The sequence below is a fragment of the Platichthys flesus genome, chromosome 4 (assembly GCF_949316205.1).
Source record: "Platichthys flesus chromosome 4, fPlaFle2.1, whole genome shotgun sequence".
NCBI lineage: Eukaryota > Metazoa > Chordata > Actinopteri > Pleuronectiformes > Pleuronectidae > Platichthys > Platichthys flesus.
In genome coordinates, this window is record NC_084948.1 from 8,395,561 (window position 1) to 8,417,135 (window position 21,575).

General features: G+C 39.2%; 1 protein-coding gene and 9 non-coding genes across 10 annotated transcripts; all 10 read right to left on the reverse strand.

Annotated features, from left to right (window-relative positions):
* Nucleotides 1-708: 708 nt before the first annotated feature.
* On the reverse strand, nt 709-827 carry LOC133952475 (5S ribosomal RNA). Its single transcript, XR_009920589.1, has one exon. It is a non-coding gene; the product is annotated as a 5S ribosomal RNA (ribosomal RNA).
* Nucleotides 828-1,757: 930 nt separating this feature from the next.
* Nucleotides 1,758-1,876, reverse strand: LOC133952477 (5S ribosomal RNA). The gene has a single exon (XR_009920591.1). It is a non-coding gene; the product is annotated as a 5S ribosomal RNA (ribosomal RNA).
* A 930-nt stretch (nt 1,877-2,806) lies between these two features.
* On the reverse strand, nt 2,807-2,925 carry LOC133952478 (5S ribosomal RNA). Its single transcript, XR_009920592.1, has one exon. It is a non-coding gene; the product is annotated as a 5S ribosomal RNA (ribosomal RNA).
* Nucleotides 2,926-3,855: 930 nt separating this feature from the next.
* LOC133952479 (5S ribosomal RNA) lies at nt 3,856-3,974 on the reverse strand. The gene has a single exon (XR_009920593.1). It is a non-coding gene; the product is annotated as a 5S ribosomal RNA (ribosomal RNA).
* A 930-nt stretch (nt 3,975-4,904) lies between these two features.
* On the reverse strand, nt 4,905-5,023 carry LOC133952487 (5S ribosomal RNA). Its single transcript, XR_009920600.1, has one exon. It is a non-coding gene; the product is annotated as a 5S ribosomal RNA (ribosomal RNA).
* A 930-nt stretch (nt 5,024-5,953) lies between these two features.
* LOC133952480 (5S ribosomal RNA) lies at nt 5,954-6,072 on the reverse strand. Its single transcript, XR_009920594.1, has one exon. It is a non-coding gene; the product is annotated as a 5S ribosomal RNA (ribosomal RNA).
* A 930-nt stretch (nt 6,073-7,002) lies between these two features.
* Nucleotides 7,003-7,121, reverse strand: LOC133952481 (5S ribosomal RNA). The gene has a single exon (XR_009920595.1). It is a non-coding gene; the product is annotated as a 5S ribosomal RNA (ribosomal RNA).
* Nucleotides 7,122-8,051: 930 nt separating this feature from the next.
* On the reverse strand, nt 8,052-8,170 carry LOC133952482 (5S ribosomal RNA). The gene has a single exon (XR_009920596.1). It is a non-coding gene; the product is annotated as a 5S ribosomal RNA (ribosomal RNA).
* Nucleotides 8,171-9,100: 930 nt separating this feature from the next.
* LOC133952483 (5S ribosomal RNA) lies at nt 9,101-9,219 on the reverse strand. The gene has a single exon (XR_009920597.1). It is a non-coding gene; the product is annotated as a 5S ribosomal RNA (ribosomal RNA).
* Nucleotides 9,220-12,129: 2,910 nt separating this feature from the next.
* LOC133951544 (aldehyde dehydrogenase, dimeric NADP-preferring-like) lies at nt 12,130-21,532 on the reverse strand. Its single transcript, XM_062385545.1, has 10 exons — nt 20,986-21,532; nt 19,849-20,014; nt 19,522-19,753; nt 18,674-18,759; nt 17,772-17,980; nt 14,188-14,305; nt 13,953-14,094; nt 13,695-13,861; nt 13,502-13,601; nt 12,130-13,018 (listed from the first exon to the last, which is right to left on the reverse strand). Exons 2-10 carry the CDS (start codon nt 20,002-20,004, stop codon nt 12,696-12,698), a joined length of 1,533 nt encoding a protein of 510 aa, XP_062241529.1. The 5' UTR covers nt 20,005-20,014; nt 20,986-21,532; the 3' UTR covers nt 12,130-12,695.
* Nucleotides 21,533-21,575: the final 43 nt, after the last annotated feature.

A 21,575-nucleotide genomic window follows, 5' to 3' on the forward strand; every position in this document is an offset into this window, starting at 1 on the left:
TCCTTCATGGTGAGTAATTTCTCCCTGCTCTTTCATCCTTCTCTCCAAATATGACATGTTTAGGGTGATATGTTAATTTGACATGAATATAGGAGTGTTTTTCCAATATCAAATGTCTTTAGAATGTTCACTCTCGTCCTCCACCTATGATGATCTCCGGGTTGAATATCCTTTCTTGCTTTGATTGCGAGTCTTTCCTGCTCTTTCCAAAATGTGTCTCCTCTGAAGCAGGAGCGACACCAAGCTCTGCTGGCGATACAGAGAATCATCACCTTAATCAACACTTTCCTTTTATTTTGTGTCCATCGAAACTTATCTTGTGTTGTTGTTTATGTTAAATAAAAAGAGTCTGAAGGTGCAATTTTCTCATGATATTGCAACAAACAAAATCATGACAATTCCCATCAGTGATAATGTCAGGGTTTCATATCCTGTTTCTTCCTTGATGGTGAGTAAACTCCCCGCTCTTTCATCCTTCTCTCCAAATATGACATTTTGAGAGTGATAGGTTACTAGTGCATGAATAAAGTAGTGTTTCGAATATCAAAAGGCATTTAAATGTTCACTCTTTTTACTTCAGTGATGATGTTTGTGTGTTCCATAGCCTGGTTTTCTTTGATGCTGAGTCTTTCATGCTCTTTCAAAGGTGTTTCTCCTTTAAAGCAGCAGCAACAGCCCCCTCTGCTGGTTGCAAAGAAAATTGTAAAAAGCTTACAGCACCTGGTATTCCCAGGCGGTCTCCCATCCAAGTACTAACCAGGCCCGACCCTGCTTAGCTTCCGAGATCGGACGAGATCGGGCGTGTTCAGGGTGGTATGGCCGTAAGCGATTAACTCGAGCCACAATACCTTATTTATACATGTGAATCACCACCATCATCAATAGTATGGTTGCTTTTTGACCATGGAAACTTGTTTTTTCATTGTTATATAATGTTAAGGAAAAGACACTCAAGGTGCATTTTTGTCATAGTATAGCAAGAAAAAAATCATTACAATAATTCAATAATGTCCTTCAGTAATAATGTCAGGGTTTCATATACTGGTTCTTCCTTCATGGTGAGTAATTTCTCCCTGCTCTTTCATCCTTCTCTCCAAATATGACATGTTTAGGGTGATATGTTAATTTGACATGAATATAGGAGTGTTTTTCCAATATCAAATGTCTTTAGAATGTTCACTCTCGTCCTCCACCTATGATGATCTCCGGGTTGAATATCCTTTCTTGCTTTGATTGCGAGTCTTTCCTGCTCTTTCCAAAATGTGTCTCCTCTGAAGCAGGAGCGACACCAAGCTCTGCTGGCGATACAGAGAATCATCACCTTAATCAACACTTTCCTTTTATTTTGTGTCCATCGAAACTTATCTTGTGTTGTTGTTTATGTTAAATAAAAAGAGTCTGAAGGTGCAATTTTCTCATGATATTGCAACAAACAAAATCATGACAATTCCCATCAGTGATAATGTCAGGGTTTCATATCCTGTTTCTTCCTTGATGGTGAGTAAACTCCCCGCTCTTTCATCCTTCTCTCCAAATATGACATTTTGAGAGTGATAGGTTACTAGTGCATGAATAAAGTAGTGTTTCGAATATCAAAAGGCATTTAAATGTTCACTCTTTTTACTTCAGTGATGATGTTTGTGTGTTCCATAGCCTGGTTTTCTTTGATGCTGAGTCTTTCATGCTCTTTCAAAGGTGTTTCTCCTTTAAAGCAGCAGCAACAGCCCCCTCTGCTGGTTGCAAAGAAAATTGTAAAAAGCTTACAGCACCTGGTATTCCCAGGCGGTCTCCCATCCAAGTACTAACCAGGCCCGACCCTGCTTAGCTTCCGAGATCGGACGAGATCGGGCGTGTTCAGGGTGGTATGGCCGTAAGCGATTAACTCGAGCCACAATACCTTATTTATACATGTGAATCACCACCATCATCAATAGTATGGTTGCTTTTTGACCATGGAAACTTGTTTTTTCATTGTTATATAATGTTAAGGAAAAGACACTCAAGGTGCATTTTTGTCATAGTATAGCAAGAAAAAAATCATTACAATAATTCAATAATGTCCTTCAGTAATAATGTCAGGGTTTCATATACTGGTTCTTCCTTCATGGTGAGTAATTTCTCCCTGCTCTTTCATCCTTCTCTCCAAATATGACATGTTTAGGGTGATATGTTAATTTGACATGAATATAGGAGTGTTTTTCCAATATCAAATGTCTTTAGAATGTTCACTCTCGTCCTCCACCTATGATGATCTCCGGGTTGAATATCCTTTCTTGCTTTGATTGCGAGTCTTTCCTGCTCTTTCCAAAATGTGTCTCCTCTGAAGCAGGAGCGACACCAAGCTCTGCTGGCGATACAGAGAATCATCACCTTAATCAACACTTTCCTTTTATTTTGTGTCCATCGAAACTTATCTTGTGTTGTTGTTTATGTTAAATAAAAAGAGTCTGAAGGTGCAATTTTCTCATGATATTGCAACAAACAAAATCATGACAATTCCCATCAGCGATAATGTCAGGGTTTCATATCCTGTTTCTTCCTTGATGGTGAGTAAACTCCCCGCTCTTTCATCCTTCTCTCCAAATATGACATTTTGAGAGTGATAGGTTACTAGTGCATGAATAAAGTAGTGTTTCGAATATCAAAAGGCATTTAAATGTTCACTCTTTTTACTTCAGTGATGATGTTTGTGTGTTCCATAGCCTGGTTTTCTTTGATGCTGAGTCTTTCATGCTCTTTCAAAGGTGTTTCTCCTTTAAAGCAGCAGCAACAGCCCCCTCTGCTGGTTGCAAAGAAAATTGTAAAAAGCTTACAGCACCTGGTATTCCCAGGCGGTCTCCCATCCAAGTACTAACCAGGCCCGACCCTGCTTAGCTTCCGAGATCGGACGAGATCGGGCGTGTTCAGGGTGGTATGGCCGTAAGCGATTAACTCGAGCCACAATACCTTATTTATACATGTGAATCACCACCATCATCAATAGTATGGTTGCTTTTTGACCATGGAAACTTGTTTTTTCATTGTTATATAATGTTAAGGAAAAGACACTCAAGGTGCATTTTTGTCATAGTATAGCAAGAAAAAAATCATTACAATAATTCAATAATGTCCTTCAGTAATAATGTCAGGGTTTCATATACTGGTTCTTCCTTCATGGTGAGTAATTTCTCCCTGCTCTTTCATCCTTCTCTCCAAATATGACATGTTTAGGGTGATATGTTAATTTGACATGAATATAGGAGTGTTTTTCCAATATCAAATGTCTTTAGAATGTTCACTCTCGTCCTCCACCTATGATGATCTCCGGGTTGAATATCCTTTCTTGCTTTGATTGCGAGTCTTTCCTGCTCTTTCCAAAATGTGTCTCCTCTGAAGCAGGAGCGACACCAAGCTCTGCTGGCGATACAGAGAATCATCACCTTAATCAACACTTTCCTTTTATTTTGTGTCCATCGAAACTTATCTTGTGTTGTTGTTTATGTTAAATAAAAAGAGTCTGAAGGTGCAATTTTCTCATGATATTGCAACAAACAAAATCATGACAATTCCCATCAGTGATAATGTCAGGGTTTCATATCCTGTTTCTTCCTTGATGGTGAGTAAACTCCCCGCTCTTTCATCCTTCTCTCCAAATATGACATTTTGAGAGTGATAGGTTACTAGTGCATGAATAAAGTAGTGTTTCGAATATCAAAAGGCATTTAAATGTTCACTCTTTTTACTTCAGTGATGATGTTTGTGTGTTCCATAGCCTGGTTTTCTTTGATGCTGAGTCTTTCATGCTCTTTCAAAGGTGTTTCTCCTTTAAAGCAGCAGCAACAGCCCCCTCTGCTGGTTGCAAAGAAAATTGTAAAAAGCTTACAGCACCTGGTATTCCCAGGCGGTCTCCCATCCAAGTACTAACCAGGCCCGACCCTGCTTAGCTTCCGAGATCGGACGAGATCGGGCGTGTTCAGGGTGGTATGGCCGTAAGCGATTAACTCGAGCCACAATACCTTATTTATACATGTGAATCACCACCATCATCAATAGTATGGTTGCTTTTTGACCATGGAAACTTGTTTTTTCATTGTTATATAATGTTAAGGAAAAGACACTCAAGGTGCATTTTTGTCATAGTATAGCAAGAAAAAAATCATTACAATAATTCAATAATGTCCTTCAGTAATAATGTCAGGGTTTCATATACTGGTTCTTCCTTCATGGTGAGTAATTTCTCCCTGCTCTTTCATCCTTCTCTCCAAATATGACATGTTTAGGGTGATATGTTAATTTGACATGAATATAGGAGTGTTTTTCCAATATCAAATGTCTTTAGAATGTTCACTCTCGTCCTCCACCTATGATGATCTCCGGGTTGAATATCCTTTCTTGCTTTGATTGCGAGTCTTTCCTGCTCTTTCCAAAATGTGTCTCCTCTGAAGCAGGAGCGACACCAAGCTCTGCTGGCGATACAGAGAATCATCACCTTAATCAACACTTTCCTTTTATTTTGTGTCCATCGAAACTTATCTTGTGTTGTTGTTTATGTTAAATAAAAAGAGTCTGAAGGTGCAATTTTCTCATGATATTGCAACAAACAAAATCATGACAATTCCCATCAGCGATAATGTCAGGGTTTCATATCCTGTTTCTTCCTTGATGGTGAGTAAACTCCCCGCTCTTTCATCCTTCTCTCCAAATATGACATTTTGAGAGTGATAGGTTACTAGTGCATGAATAAAGTAGTGTTTCGAATATCAAAAGGCATTTAAATGTTCACTCTTTTTACTTCAGTGATGATGTTTGTGTGTTCCATAGCCTGGTTTTCTTTGATGCTGAGTCTTTCATGCTCTTTCAAAGGTGTTTCTCCTTTAAAGCAGCAGCAACAGCCCCCTCTGCTGGTTGCAAAGAAAATTGTAAAAAGCTTACAGCACCTGGTATTCCCAGGCGGTCTCCCATCCAAGTACTAACCAGGCCCGACCATGCTTAGCTTCCGAGATCGGACGAGATCGGGCGTGTTCAGGGTGGTATGGCCGTAAGCGATTAACTCGAGCCACAATACCTTATTTATACATGTGAATCACCACCATCATCAATAGTATGGTTGCTTTTTGACCATGGAAACTTGTTTTTTCATTGTTATATAATGTTAAGGAAAAGACACTCAAGGTGCATTTTTGTCATAGTATAGCAAGAAAAAAATCATTACAATAATTCAATAATGTCCTTCAGTAATAATGTCAGGGTTTCATATACTGGTTCTTCCTTCATGGTGAGTAATTTCTCCCTGCTCTTTCATCCTTCTCTCCAAATATGACATGTTTAGGGTGATATGTTAATTTGACATGAATATAGGAGTGTTTTTCCAATATCAAATGTCTTTAGAATGTTCACTCTCGTCCTCCACCTATGATGATCTCCGGGTTGAATATCCTTTCTTGCTTTGATTGCGAGTCTTTCCTGCTCTTTCCAAAATGTGTCTCCTCTGAAGCAGGAGCGACACCAAGCTCTGCTGGCGATACAGAGAATCATCACCTTAATCAACACTTTCCTTTTATTTTGTGTCCATCGAAACTTATCTTGTGTTGTTGTTTATGTTAAATAAAAAGAGTCTGAAGGTGCAATTTTCTCATGATATTGCAACAAACAAAATCATGACAATTCCCATCAGTGATAATGTCAGGGTTTCATATCCTGTTTCTTCCTTGATGGTGAGTAAACTCCCCGCTCTTTCATCCTTCTCTCCAAATATGACATTTTGAGAGTGATAGGTTACTAGTGCATGAATAAAGTAGTGTTTCGAATATCAAAAGGCATTTAAATGTTCACTCTTTTTACTTCAGTGATGATGTTTGTGTGTTCCATAGCCTGGTTTTCTTTGATGCTGAGTCTTTCATGCTCTTTCAAAGGTGTTTCTCCTTTAAAGCAGCAGCAACAGCCCCCTCTGCTGGTTGCAAAGAAAATTGTAAAAAGCTTACAGCACCTGGTATTCCCAGGCGGTCTCCCATCCAAGTACTAACCAGGCCCGACCCTGCTTAGCTTCCGAGATCGGACGAGATCGGGCGTGTTCAGGGTGGTATGGCCGTAAGCGATTAACTCGAGCCACAATACCTTATTTATACATGTGAATCACCACCATCATCAATAGTATGGTTGCTTTTTGACCATGGAAACTTGTTTTTTCATTGTTATATAATGTTAAGGAAAAGACACTCAAGGTGCATTTTTGTCATAGTATAGCAAGAAAAAAATCATTACAATAATTCAATAATGTCCTTCAGTAATAATGTCAGGGTTTCATATACTGGTTCTTCCTTCATGGTGAGTAATTTCTCCCTGCTCTTTCATCCTTCTCTCCAAATATGACATGTTTAGGGTGATATGTTAATTTGACATGAATATAGGAGTGTTTTTCCAATATCAAATGTCTTTAGAATGTTCACTCTCGTCCTCCACCTATGATGATCTCCGGGTTGAATATCCTTTCTTGCTTTGATTGCGAGTCTTTCCTGCTCTTTCCAAAATGTGTCTCCTCTGAAGCAGGAGCGACACCAAGCTCTGCTGGCGATACAGAGAATCATCACCTTAATCAACACTTTCCTTTTATTTTGTGTCCATCGAAACTTATCTTGTGTTGTTGTTTATGTTAAATAAAAAGAGTCTGAAGGTGCAATTTTCTCATGATATTGCAACAAACAAAATCATGACAATTCCCATCAGCGATAATGTCAGGGTTTCATATCCTGTTTCTTCCTTGATGGTGAGTAAACTCCCCGCTCTTTCATCCTTCTCTCCAAATATGACATTTTGAGAGTGATAGGTTACTAGTGCATGAATAAAGTAGTGTTTCGAATATCAAAAGGCATTTAAATGTTCACTCTTTTTACTTCAGTGATGATGTTTGTGTGTTCCATAGCCTGGTTTTCTTTGATGCTGAGTCTTTCATGCTCTTTCAAAGGTGTTTCTCCTTTAAAGCAGCAGCAACAGCCCCCTCTGCTGGTTGCAAAGAAAATTGTAAAAAGCTTACAGCACCTGGTATTCCCAGGCGGTCTCCCATCCAAGTACTAACCAGGCCCGACCCTGCTTAGCTTCCGAGATCGGACGAGATCGGGCGTGTTCAGGGTGGTATGGCCGTAAGCGATTAACTCGAGCCACAATACCTTATTTATACATGTGAATCACCACCATCATCAATAGTATGGTTGCTTTTTGACCATGGAAACTTGTTTTTTCATTGTTATATAATGTTAAGGAAAAGACACTCAAGGTGCATTTTTGTCATAGTATAGCAAGAAAAAAATCATTACAATAATTCAATAATGTCCTTCAGTAATAATGTCAGGGTTTCATATACTGGTTCTTCCTTCATGGTGAGTAATTTCTCCCTGCTCTTTCATCCTTCTCTCCAAATATGACATGTTTAGGGTGATATGTTAATTTGACATGAATATAGGAGTGTTTTTCCAATATCAAATGTCTTTAGAATGTTCACTCTCGTCCTCCACCTATGATGATCTCCGGGTTGAATATCCTTTCTTGCTTTGATTGCGAGTCTTTCCTGCTCTTTCCAAAATGTGTCTCCTCTGAAGCAGGAGCGACACCAAGCTCTGCTGGCGATACAGAGAATCATCACCTTAATCAACACTTTCCTTTTATTTTGTGTCCATCGAAACTTATCTTGTGTTGTTGTTTATGTTAAATAAAAAGAGTCTGAAGGTGCAATTTTCTCATGATATTGCAACAAACAAAATCATGACAATTCCCATCAGTGATAATGTCAGGGTTTCATATCCTGTTTCTTCCTTGATGGTGAGTAAACTCCCCGCTCTTTCATCCTTCTCTCCAAATATGACATTTTGAGAGTGATAGGTTACTAGTGCATGAATAAAGTAGTGTTTCGAATATCAAAAGGCATTTAAATGTTCACTCTTTTTACTTCAGTGATGATGTTTGTGTGTTCCATAGCCTGGTTTTCTTTGATGCTGAGTCTTTCATGCTCTTTCAAAGGTGTTTCTCCTTTAAAGCAGCAGCAACAGCCCCCTCTGCTGGTTGCAAAGAAAATTGTAAAAAGCTTACAGCACCTGGTATTCCCAGGCGGTCTCCCATCCAAGTACTAACCAGGCCCGACCCTGCTTAGCTTCCGAGATCGGACGAGATCGGGCGTGTTCAGGGTGGTATGGCCGTAAGCGATTAACTCGAGCCACAATACCTTATTTATACATGTGAATCACCACCATCATCAATAGTATGGTTGCTTTTTGACCATGGAAACTTGTTTTTTCATTGTTATATAATGTTAAGGAAAAGACACTCAAGGTGCATTTTTGTCATAGTATAGCAAGAAAAAAATCATTACAATAATTCAATAATGTCCTTCAGTAATAATGTCAGGGTTTCATATACTGGTTCTTCCTTCATGGTGAGTAATTTCTCCCTGCTCTTTCATCCTTCTCTCCAAATATGACATGTTTAGGGTGATATGTTAATTTGACATGAATATAGGAGTGTTTTTCCAATATCAAATGTCTTTAGAATGTTCACTCTCGTCCTCCACCTATGATGATCTCCGGGTTGAATATCCTTTCTTGCTTTGATTGCGAGTCTTTCCTGCTCTTTCCAAAATGTGTCTCCTCTGAAGCAGGAGCGACACCAAGCTCTGCTGGCGATACAGAGAATCATCACCTTAATCAACACTTTCCTTTTATTTTGTGTCCATCGAAACTTATCTTGTGTTGTTGTTTATGTTAAATAAAAAGAGTCTGAAGGTGCAATTTTCTCATGATATTGCAACAAACAAAATCATGACAATTCCCATCAGTGATAATGTCAGGGTTTCATATCCTGTTTCTTCCTTGATGGTGAGTAAACTCCCCGCTCTTTCATCCTTCTCTCCAAATATGACATTTTGAGAGTGATAGGTTACTAGTGCATGAATAAAGTAGTGTTTCGAATATCAAAAGGCATTTAAATGTTCACTCTTTTTACTTCAGTGATGATGTTTGTGTGTTCCATAGCCTGGTTTTCTTTGATGCTGAGTCTTTCATGCTCTTTCAAAGGTGTTTCTCCTTTAAAGCAGCAGCAACAGCCCCCTCTGCTGGTTGCAAAGAAAATTGTAAAAAGCTTACAGCACCTGGTATTCCCAGGCGGTCTCCCATCCAAGTACTAACCAGGCCCGACCCTGCTTAGCTTCCGAGATCGGACGAGATCGGGCGTGTTCAGGGTGGTATGGCCGTAAGCGATTAACTCTAGCCACAATACCTTATTTATACATGTGAATCACCACCATCCTCAATAGTATGGTTGCTTTTTGACCATGGAAACTTGTTTTTTCATTGTTATATAATGTTAAGGAAAAGACACTCAAGGTGCATTTTTGTCATAGTATAGCAAGAAAAAAATCATTACAATAATTCAATAATGTCCTTCAGTAATAATGTCAGGGTTTCATATACTGGTTCTTCCTTCATGGTGAGTAATTTCTCCCTGCTCTTTCATCCTTCTCTCCAAATATGACATGTTTAGGGTGATATGTTAATTTGACATGAATATAGGAGTGTTTTTCCAATATCAAATGTCTTTAGAATGTTCACTCTCGTCCTCCACCTATGATGATCTCCGGGTTGAATATCCTTTCTTGCTTTGATTGCGAGTCTTTCCTGCTCTTTCCAAAATGTGTCTCCTCTGAAGCAGGAGCGACACCAAGCTCTGCTGGCGATACAGAGAATCATCACCTTAATCAACACTTTCCTTTTATTTTGTGTCCATAGAAACTTATCTTGTGTTGTTGTTTATGTTAAATAAAAAGAGTCTGAAGGTGCAATTTTCTCATGATATTGCAACAAACAAAATCATGACAATTCCCATCAGTGATAATGTCAGGGTTTCATATCCTGTTTCTTCCTTGATGGTGAGTAAACTCCCCGCTCTTTCATCCTTCTCTCCAAATATGACATTTTGAGAGTGATAGGTTACTAGTGCATGAATAAAGTAGTGTTTCGAATATCAAAAGGCATTTAAATGTTCACTCTTTTTACTTCAGTGATGATGTTTGTGTGTTCCATAGCCTGGTTTTCTTTGATGCTGAGTCTTTCATGCTCTTTCAAAGGTGTTTCTCCTTTAAAGCAGCAGCAACAGCCCCCTCTGCTGGTTGCAAAGAAAATTGTAAAAAGCTTACAGCACCTGGTATTCCCAGGCGGTCTCCCATCCAAGTACTAACCAGCAGAGGTGGGACCAAGTCATTTTTTTGCAAGTCCCAAGTAAGTCTCAAGTCTTTGCCCTCAAGTCCCGAGTCAAGTCCCAAGTCAAGACAGGCAAGTCCCGAGTCAAGTCCAAAGTCAAGACTGACAAGTCTCAAGTCAAGTCCAAGTCCTGCAGTTTGAGTTTCGAGTCTTTTCGAGTCCTTTTGATCACTGAGTAATAATATATTTACACAGATCATGTATGCTTTTAAAATCTGTATTTATTTATTAAAACAAGTGCAATTGAAATTACAGAAATTAACCAGTCATTTTTAACATTTAACATTTAACTCATATTTTGCAAGAATATTCTTCATTTTAAACCACTCCTACGGAATGAACACATTTGAAAAAACAAGTGCAACTGTAATTATTTGTACAAAAGTGCTAACAACATTGTCCTGTCCTGTGTTTATCTCACGTCATATTGTCTGTGTGTGTCTGTACATGTGAGAAACATAACAAATACTTGAACATAACAATGAACAGGGTTGTGCTTTTTATATGTCAGGGCCCTATGCTGCATTGCATTTGCAAAAGACCACATTGGCCAAAAGTCTGTCAGTCATTTGTGCACGATGGGGACGTAGTATGATTCCACCAATTGCCGCTGCGAGCCATTTTGGTGCCCTAAGCATAACTCCTCTATGATTACGTTAAATAATCATCAATAAGTACAATCAAGAATAGTCAATCTTCTTTAACTTTTTTTGAGCAATTTAATATAGCTCTTGTTTTGCCTTTTTTGTGATATACATGTCTAAAAGGTACCTAATATTTCTATACTGAAATAATATCGGCATTATAATTGTAAGCTAATTTATTTAATGACGTTATTGTTGAAGGTTGATTTGTATTTCCGGTTTTAAGTCGATTGTTGGTAGTGACTCTTATTTTGAAAGGGGGTTTTAAAGGAAGTGGGTGCTTTGATGAGTGAAGTTGTAAAATGAACGGAGAATAAACGGGTGTGCTGTCCCGAGCGCATGACCTGCTCTCGTGTCCTTTGTCGGCTGAAGCCGGACTTGTGATACAACCAAACGCTCGGCTACATAATTATTATAACTATGATGATTTTTCAGTTGCTTTTTTTTTGGTGCCCCCTCAGGACTTGGTGCCCAATGCACAGCCCGTAGTGGGCGTTTTGGGAGCGGCGGCGCTGCACACACACACAAAGACGCACACAAACACGATGAAAGATACAGAGCGCTCCTTAATAACATACTTTTGAATCTTTGTGTTTTGGGGAAAAGAGCAAGTCTTATCAAGTCAAACGGCTCAAGTCCAAGTGAAGTCACGAGTCATTGATGTTGAAGTCTAAGTCGAGTTGCAAGTCTCTTTACAGTTTGTCAAGTCGAGTCTAAAGTCATCAAATTCATGACTCGAGTCTGACTCCACACTAAACAACCACTGGCACCTGACTGTTTAAATTGTCTGGAAGAATTAGCACTTAAATGGAACTGTGGAATTCAAGACCAGTTGAGGACAGCGAAATCTGCATGGTGGTTTTTCTGACAAAGGAGTGATGGTGCAGCTTCCCACTGTGCAGCATCAATAGGGTTCATGTGGTAGAGTCATCAGCAGGAAACGTTGAATGTGGAAATATTTTTGCTGTTGGGTTGTGTGGCAGCCAGTGGTGCAGGAAACAATGCACACGGAGGGGAAGACTTGATTTCCCTGAATATCCACAGGTTTAAGATGCAAAGGCCCAAAGTAAAAAAAAAAGCTGGTTTCTACAACAGCACAAGCTGAAGCTTTTGAAACAACCTTCACAGTCCCCGGAGTTGAACATCACTGAAGATCTGTGGGCAGATAAACATGCTGTAGTGAAGAGAAAACAAAAAACCTGAGGTGATCTGCAACTATATAACTAATCTTGGTCAGTGAAATGAATAGTAACAGAGCATTACTATTTCAAGAAATGTTCATTTTAATGTCCGTAGAGGTTGTTTTAGTTGTTTTAAAATTCAAAACAGAGTAGATAAAATATGCGATTCATCATGATCTGCGTGTTTTACATGATCAAAAACTAGAGCTGAATATGGAAAGGATACCAACTTGTCACAGGCTTCTTGAAACTGACGTATTTAAAAAAAAAGGCATTTTCGGAAGAACTACAACAACATTGCTGAATAAATTAGTAACATATTATCAAAAATCGTATTCTGTAATAAAAAAGCAAATAATGCATTTATTTAATTTTCGAATACTGTATTTGGTCAGTGGATTTCTCACTTCAAGAACAAATTTCTGTTTAAGTTAATTTCGCAACAAATAAGAACCATATCATATTCAAAATCAGGCACACAGCAAATAGAAGTTAGATCTAATGGCCTCAACCCTCAACCATCAGTTTTATATTTAAAACATATGTGTAAAGATTTCAAACATCTGAATGTAAAACAGGATTCATTTTGTTCAGGTGTGTAACATGGAACACAAATTACAGGCACTTTCTTTGAGAAGAGTCTCTGGTTATCAGTAGAAGTAGTTATAAAAGCCTCTCCAGTACCAGCATGTACAGTTGAGGCCTGAAGCTATGAGCAGGATGACCAGGAGGCTGATGAACAGGCCGAAGCCAATGATGGTGGCCGTAACAGCCCAGATAAATGTCCTCTTGGACATGTCAATCAGGGGTGACCTGAGGGCCATCCGCACCCTACGTGCCCGCCGGCGGTCCTGGGGAGGGTACCGAGCCAAGTTGACATTCTCCATGCCCAGAGACCGGATCAGACACGCCCTCTGGTGGCTTAGCTGGTCAAAGGTGTGTTTTCCATGGTAACGGCCCATACCACTCTGACCTGGAGGAGGGGGCACAAAAAAGTATGTGTCTTTTCACCTCAAATAGCATTTCAAAGTCCTTGTAGAAGGCAGCTGGGAGAGGGCTGTATGGTGACATTAGTCCTAATGCAACACATCTGAAATCAGTTTCATCCGAGGCCTTTCATATGGCTCTCTTTACTTATTTAATCTAATTACTGTATATTTCTTCATTGTTTGAATTTATTTGACCTCCGTGGAGGTTTTGCTTACGTTTTCTACCTGACTGAACACAGCGACACTGTTGTTTGGCCGCAGAAATGACAAACTGTGACACCAGATGTGCTCCTACATGATATTTAATATGTATACCAAAATATGAATCACCAGGAGCTAATCCCAGCTGACATTGGGCAATAGACAGTGCATGAAAGGGCTGGTATACAGAGACAAACAACCATTAACGCTCACACCACACTTTCAGCTGCATATGTTTGAACTGTAGGACTCAGAGTCAGTCTTACCAACACCACCAAACGGCAGAGAGCTGAGTGTGTAGTGCATCATCACGTCATTGACCGTCACTCCTCCACTCGTGGTTTCACCAATCATCTTTTTTGAAGCCTTTGGGAGACAAAGGAAGAAAAGAGAAACCTAAAGAGTAGTTTCATCTCTAAATTAAAATGAAATCTCTGTTTTCCTGCTATTTCCTCTCACCTTCTTATCACTACAGAAGATGTACAGGGCCAGAGGTTTCTCTCTCTCATTGATGAAGTGAATGGCATCATCCATGTCACTCACAGTGACGATGGGCAGCAGAGGACCAAAGATCTCCTCCTGCATCATTCTGGATTGGGGAGGCACGTCTTTCAGGACTGTCGGGGCTTTAAGTGAAGCATCAATGTTCATAAAACAGAAAGACAGACCACACAATACCGAATTGTAGTATAGTCTGAACAGAGTGTAACCTCCTACCGATGTAGCACTGTGAAGCATCACTCTGGCCTCCCACCACTGGAGTGTAACCCTCCATCAGGCCAATCACCCTGTTAAAGTGACGCTGGTTGACAATCCGGCCGTAGTCAGGTGAGCATTTGGGATCAGCTCCATAAAACTCCTGGGATGGATTAAAAAGGTCTTGATGAAACACCAGACAGCAGAGCTTTGCATTTGCGTGGCAGGACAGAGCAATTTAGAGTTTAAATGTTACCAGCAGAGTTTGTCGGATGCATTCCACCACTTGACCCTGGATGCAGGGTTCACACAGGATGAAGTCTGGAGCGATGCAGGTCTGACCACAGTTGACAAACTTACCCCACGTGATACGACTGTACACAAACAAGGTATGGAAGCATTAATTAACAGTGTTGATCACTGTGAGTATCTATACTAATGTAAAATGTCAATGTTTTAAATAATTAAATCACATTCTGTTACATTTCTGTTACAAGTGTCAAACCAGTGTGTATTTAGTGTATGTTCTATCCCAATAACCAGAATTTGTAATATATTTGTATTTTTTTCTGAACCACTGAGAATTTTATATTTGGTTCTGTTTCAGCCAGTGGTTTCCATTTGTTTTACTACACTGTAACAAATCGCTGCAGTTTCTACAGTAAAATTATAGAGTAACTTCTTGTTCTGTCATTTTACGTTAAGTTTATCTGTATATCGCAATGCATCATGGGCCAAATATAATTACAGTAGCTGGCAGCATTTTTCCACAATAACACATTGCAAAATGACAGGCAAGTTATATTCTGACTGAAGATGGTGCATGTTACAGTTAAATACTGTTGATATCTATTGCGTTGCACGAGGCGGTTTGAAAGAGGACCTTGACTTGAGAGCAAGGGAGCAGAGGAGCAACAGCCGTGTCCAGCCAATACGTAATACGTAAGTTGAATGTTAATTGCCTACAAAACTGATATGGGCTTCAACTTTGTTGGGAAATATCATTGTAAAAACATTGTTGAGATCTTAATTAAACCAATGCTATTGTTTGCAGTTACTAAACTGACAACTTACCAAAGTGAATGACTTGAAGTGAATCAATGATATTTGAATTTGAAAAGCTAGTGTGCAGCCCTACCAGGATGCTTTGTCATGAGAGGAGTAGTTAAGCTCATTAACATCGCGCTAAAGCTAGCATGCTAACGCTAGCTGGGTGAAATGGGATTGGGCCTCAATTGAACAGTCAGTGACTGCAATTTCCCATAATTGTAACAAAGTTGTGTTTTGAATAAAGGGGCATTTGGCATTTATCTTGTCTGCTTCATTGTGGGGAGGCAGTTGGCTGTGGAACTGGCTGATTTGGGTATTCACAGTCTAACAGAGGTAGACCAGGGCTCAAACTACTTGTGTTAAGGAAGAAGATCTCCTTGATTATTCCACTGATGGTGTACAAGCTGAATGGCACATCAGTGATTATATTTCACCACTCCCTCCCAGATACATACTGACATGTCAGTACTGGGGGAGGCCATCAGACAAGCTGTGTTGGTGGTATTACCCAGCCTAACAGAGGACAAACTACAGTCCCCTCCTGGACAAGGACTGGAATCCAAATCTGACCTGCAGTTCATCAAAGAGGAGGATCTCCCTGCCAACATCCCATCTATCCAGTGTCGGAGGCTTCTCAACGCTTGGCAAACTGAAAGTATGGCTTAGATTAATGCTTATAAAGCACCTAAAACAGAAGCGCTCATTTCATAGATTTAAAAGCTGCATTTTGTGATCCACTATGCACGTTGATTTGCTAATTTATGTAGGCTAATGAATTCACAACAAATTATTTTACTAAAAGTTTTGGATTTTGTTGTTTGTTGTAGGGATGAACTGCGATCACTGATCATCTGTGAGCCAAATCAACTGATTTTCAATGACGTTTTTTTGTCTTGTTCTAGCAGGTATAACTTTTGCAAACAGATGTAAGTTTGAGATTATTAATATTTGAAACTTTTGGATATTATATTTGTATGATCCTGTGACCCTCAACAGTTAAGCTATTTAATGTATTTTTTTCTTGTTGGTGTTAGCAACAGCAGCTGACGTCGAAAGAACTCTGACTCTTCCTGACTTTCCGAAACTAATTGTCTTAGGTAGTGTATACAGTTTTTTTTTACAGCTGTTGTTAAGCATTGCACAGACCGAGACTATACAACAGTTAATAATGTGGATATGTCTATGTGGAAGGCAACAGAAATGATGTTAGATCATAAACTGCCTTTGTATGCTGCCTTTCGCAGTTGTCCAAGTAAGACAACAGTAACGAGACAATTTAGTTATTCAGTAATCGTAATGCCGTTATAAAAACAGAGTGATAGGAATAGTTGGGATTTTTTGAAACCGCAAAATACACTAAATATGTTTCTTTTTTACGTGGGTATGTTATGCGATGTGAATGTTTTCCTTGCAAGCTGGTCAGGAAATCTCCAACCAGAGGACCTGTAGCCTGATGTTATGTTGATACTACTATATACCTGCTGGTCAGCTCATGCAATCTTGGGAAGTTTTGCTTTTCATATTAAATAGGCAAGTGATTATCTTGTCTTGAACAACCAGATGGACTCGGCTCCCTCTTTTAAAAGAGCTGTCAGCGCAGTTTAAAAGAGGGAGTGATTTTGTGATTTCAGATGGTTCGTTGGAATCAATCCAACCAAAGGCACCAAGACGGCAGAGCTGGTGAGAGAAAGAAGTGGGAAGGTGCGTGAAAACAATAACAACAGTCTTTGCGTCTCTTCTTTGCTCAAGAGATTACTGGACTTTGACTTTGAGTCGAACGTAAAGCATGAGGACTGTTCTCCTCCTCACTATGTGACTGGGCATTGTTCTTCTCTGAACATTTTATTAGTATTTACATGTTTTGCTGATATATTTAGATTTCCAATTGCACTTAAAAAAGGTCATCTTTTTTAGCTAGTTGGCTAAAAGTTAAATTATACCAAAAATTATATGACCTTATTCTTAATACATTTCTACCTCAGGTCCTGGTTTCAGATAGGGCCTTTAAGCCACTTATGTTAGACGCTGTCTTTGCTCATGAGTGTTGTAAATATTATTATGTTGTTGATGTGCTCTGTTAGTCAGGACATCTATTGCACTGCTTTCCATTCTGGGAGAGGGATCCCCCACATTTGACTCTCTTATGTAGCTACAGGTTTTTTCCCCCTGTTAATAGGGTTTTTTGGTAGTTTTTCCATACTGTGGCTGAGGGTTAAGGACAGAGGATTTTGTTAAGCCCTATGAGACCAATTGTGATTATCAAATATGGGCAATACAAATAATTTAGTTCTATTTATGAATTTAATGATGTAGAGGAGACAGTGTTGAGCAGCTTTCTTCTGACTCTTACATGTAAAAGCCAACACATTATTCACTGTGCTGCAAATACTGTATTTTTTTTATCTTCAAAACAATGGAAACCGAATCCTGTAGATAAGCTATGATCAATCACTCTTTAATGTATGTCAGTTTTGAAAATTAGATAATGTAAAGTGACGTTTTGGCAAGAAGCTTAGATGCTGCCAACCATTGACACCCAAATCGTCTGAGTCGCAAATCCATTCTATAAAAACACTTTATCAGATGAATTAAGAGCAGACATTACACACCTAGTGGTTAAAGCCGATGGCTCTGTGCATTGTTTTTTGAATGAGCAAAGTTATCAAGTTGTATTTCAGTGCGGGATAACACACACAGTGCTGTATTATGAGCACCAACCACAAATTGTACAATCTGTTCAACTCTGTGGACAATTGCTGGTGATTTGGGGTGTTCTGATGAGTGTCTTACCGGCAGGCAGTTCTGATGTCACAGTTCTTGTCAATGTAACAGGGACTCTTCCCTCCCAATTCTAGGGTAACGGGAGTGAGGTGACGAGCCGCAGCCTCCATCACCAGTTTACCAACTGTGCTGCTTCCTGTGTAGAAGACATGGTCAAACCTCAGCCTCAGCAGCTCCTGGGTCTCAGACACGCCACCTGTTACTACTGGGTACAGGTCCTGAAAACAACCAGCATGAACACTACAGGTTTATATAGGTAAATAACTCACTGTACATGTATTATAGGTTCATTGCAATTTCTCACTGGCTTTATTTACAGTAATTAGTCATGAGAATGAATAATTCAGAGAATTGATATTTCCATCCATTATCTGTACTGATCATCTTGAGGGTTGTGGGGGGAGCTACTGTAAATCCGTATAATTCAATATTATTCATATTCTAATTAATCATATGATCACTTGTAATAGTTACTCTTAAAAGTAAGTTACTTAGCTTTAACATGAAGTTAGCCACTTCATAAATATATATAAATGCGTCTTATTGCTCAGTCTTAGCTCGGTAGTATTGGCCTTAAATGGGCTCATTTGGTGTAATTCTTAGATGTTTGATAAATGCAGCCCATGACAGAGGACTTAATGTGATTGATTAATGAAAACAGCTATAAAGCCATAAGTGGACCTTGCTTGCTTTGTTGAAATATGTCAATAATGACTCATAACACATTCCTCCTCAATATGAAATTGACAAGAAATCTTTATCAAGTGTTGGACAGTCCCAAGACCTGTTCTAACAATCCAGCTGGGACTAAAAGGGAGTCCTCTTACACAATGGCCACGTGACCATGGAAAGTACTATACTGTATTGGCACAAGACTTCAAGGTTAGTGCAGCTATGAGCATTATTCAGACCTTGTCTAGATAGCGAGGCAGCAGTGCCCGGAGGAGGAGGGAAGAATACTCGCTTAGCTCCGACGGCTTCACCACAGCTGCATTGCCTGCAGAGACAGAACACAGCTTTCTGTGAGTGAGATGAGGTCACTGAGTGACGGAGAGCAGACAAGCAGAGCTGGAGTGGGTTAGCAAATGTTCACAGCAGAATGCTTCTCTTACACTTAAAATTTGACCAACATGCGTTATGCCATTATCAGCGGGACATAATAATGTCAACTATATGAGTAAATGTATAACAATATTGACTTTCTCACCCATTTATTTTCAGAAAATAAGGCCTTTGTTGTTAATTTGTTGTTAATGCTCTTAAAAAAAGCCTTTGTTCAATAGCAGGAGAATATCTGAAGTAAGTCATGGGTTTAACATGAAGATTTTCTCTTAAACTTTTAGTTTTATATTATTTTTGACCCATTGCTGCAACCAAAACCAAAATAACATCATCATTATTATAGCGGAAGATCATAACATGGTACATTGGTTAGCACTAGTTAACCAGGGCCTGGGTAAGAGTTCAGTGTGGAGTGTGCATGTTCTCCCTGTGTTTGACTCATTCGACCTACCCAGGATCTGTGCTTAACATTACATTTAATTTAGCTGAAGCTTTTATCCAAAGCAACTAACAATAAGTGCATTCAACCATGAGGGTACAAACCCTGAACAACTAGAATTAAGTACGTACAATTTGCTACAAAAAAGCCAAACATGTCAGTGCCATGTAACTGACACTGTCTATTCACTTGGAGGTAAAATTAACTAAATAAGCTACAGGCAGTTATTGGGGTTATGGAGTTGTAAGGGTTCTTTACCTGCAGCTATGGCTCCGATCAGGGGCACCAGAGTGAGGGCCCAGGGGTAGTTCCAGGCTCCAATAATAAGTACCACTCCAAGGGGCTCAGGCTGAATATAAACCTCATCTGATATGGTGAGGAGGTTCCTCTCTACAGGCCGAGGAGCTGCCCACACGGCCAGTTTGTCAATTGCCAGCTTGATTTCATTCTCAATGCCGATCAGCTCCAGGAGAGGTGTGTCGTACTGGCTCTGTGGGAAACCCAGCATTCTGTCAACTGGACAATTCAATGGCCAGCAACATGGGCCTACATATTATATTCAGCTGTGGCTGTCTTTCCACTCACCCTGTTGATGTCCTGTTTAAGTGCAGTTGAAATTTCTGTCTCTTTCTCACTGATCATCCGCTTCAGGGCATGCAGCTGCTGCAGCCTGAACTCCAAAGGCCGGGTCCTGCCACTTAGGAAGGCCTCCCTGGTCCGCTGCACTGTCTGTCTGTCCATACGTACACTGCTGGAAACGCCATTATCCATTCCGGATTAACAAAAATGTAAATGTCCCTGAACAACCACTGTTTCTTAGCACTGCCCTCTATCACACCTCATATACAGTAAGGAACTTAAATCTGAGACCACTTTCCCATGGTTCATTTAAGCTTTAGTTAGAGCTGTAGAAAAATGTAATAAAAACAATAGAATAAATTCTCCTCACCCCATTCACTAACAGAGTAAATCAATATAGGACTGGCAAGACACTTTAATAAATCTCATAAATGTCCTATGAGGAAATGCTAAATTAGGTAAACAAAGATAAAAAGGATTAAGATTTATTAATAAATAGTAAAAAGGGGAGAAGAAAGAGATATCAAAGCAAAAAAACTAAAATGTTAAAAGAGAAGAGAATTTCTCTTGTTAACGTATGGTATTAACAATCCAGAGAAAATAGATAAATGAATAAACATTGATAGACAGGACATACCATTAAAACAATCCTAGAATAAATAAATACCAAAATAAATAAATAACAATCAGTTAAAAGACATTCAGAAATGTGTAGGATGTGGCTTTTAAAAATATCAACAATCCTCTGCTTAAGAAATTATTTATCAGATCTAAAATAGACAGTGAGTTCTGTCACATCTTATACCCTTAATAAACGTAAACTCTCCAAAACAACATAATAATCTTGGTAGATGATTGTAGTTTTTACAGAATATACTGTCAACCATATGAAATCATCTGAAACCATGAATTCATAAATTACATTAACAGTGGGTCATTGGACTAAATGGAATCAATGGCTTGATTATGTGTTATTCTTTCTCAGTTTTTAATACAAAGAAGAAAAGTACAAATTATTACTAGATTATTGTTTAAAGGGTTTTGCATTCTTTCAGATGATACATAATTTTAATCCAGTTGATGATTTGCCAAGCCAAACAAAAAGTGACAAGCAATAACAGGAGTATGAAGAGTTGTACTCACCTGAGTCCAGAAACTCTCTAGAAACACTGTGTCTGTGTCCGTCAGGGGTCTGATGCAGCAGAGGCTCAGATGTCTGACACGCTTCTGCCTCACTGACTGTGTGGTTGCACTGTTCAGCAACCAGTCAATGTGACAAGGAGACCGTCCCCCAACCACACAGACACACACACACACACCTACACACATACACTCATTCACAGGGTACCAAGTTTAATTCTGTCACACATTCACATGCTGACTAGCTGCTCGATAGCTCACATAATATGTTCCATCTTTCACTTAGTTGAGTTAATTATTTACTTGGGTACATCATTGAGGTCAATGTATCTGAATAAAAGCTTATCAGGCCATAACTTACAATAACCTTGGGTTCTTGAGAATAATATGATACCCTGTTACTATATTTACCATTTTCCAACCCGATTAACAGCTACAAGTTGTCAGTAACACACTGAATTACAATTCACGTTTTGGTTGATGTTTAATTGCAGAAACCACAATAAAATATTATCAGGAGTCAAAGTGAAATCACACATGGATTAAAAGCACACATGTTAATCACTAAGATGAATGAACATGTTGAAGGTAGT

Excerpts from the sequence above, each read along its gene's own strand:
- LOC133951544 (XM_062385545.1), bottom strand. The coding sequence starts at position 20,004 with ATGGACAGACAGACAGTGCAGCGGACCAGGGAGGCCTTCCTAAGTGGC. Across the intron at positions 17,981-18,673 it reads TGCCTCGCTATCTAGACAAG|GACCTGTACCCAGTAGTAAC; the intron begins GTCTGAATAATG and ends GGTTGTTTTCAG. Across the intron at positions 14,095-14,187 it reads GCATCCGACAAACTCTGCTG|GAGTTTTATGGAGCTGATCC; the intron begins GTAACATTTAAA and ends AATCCATCCCAG.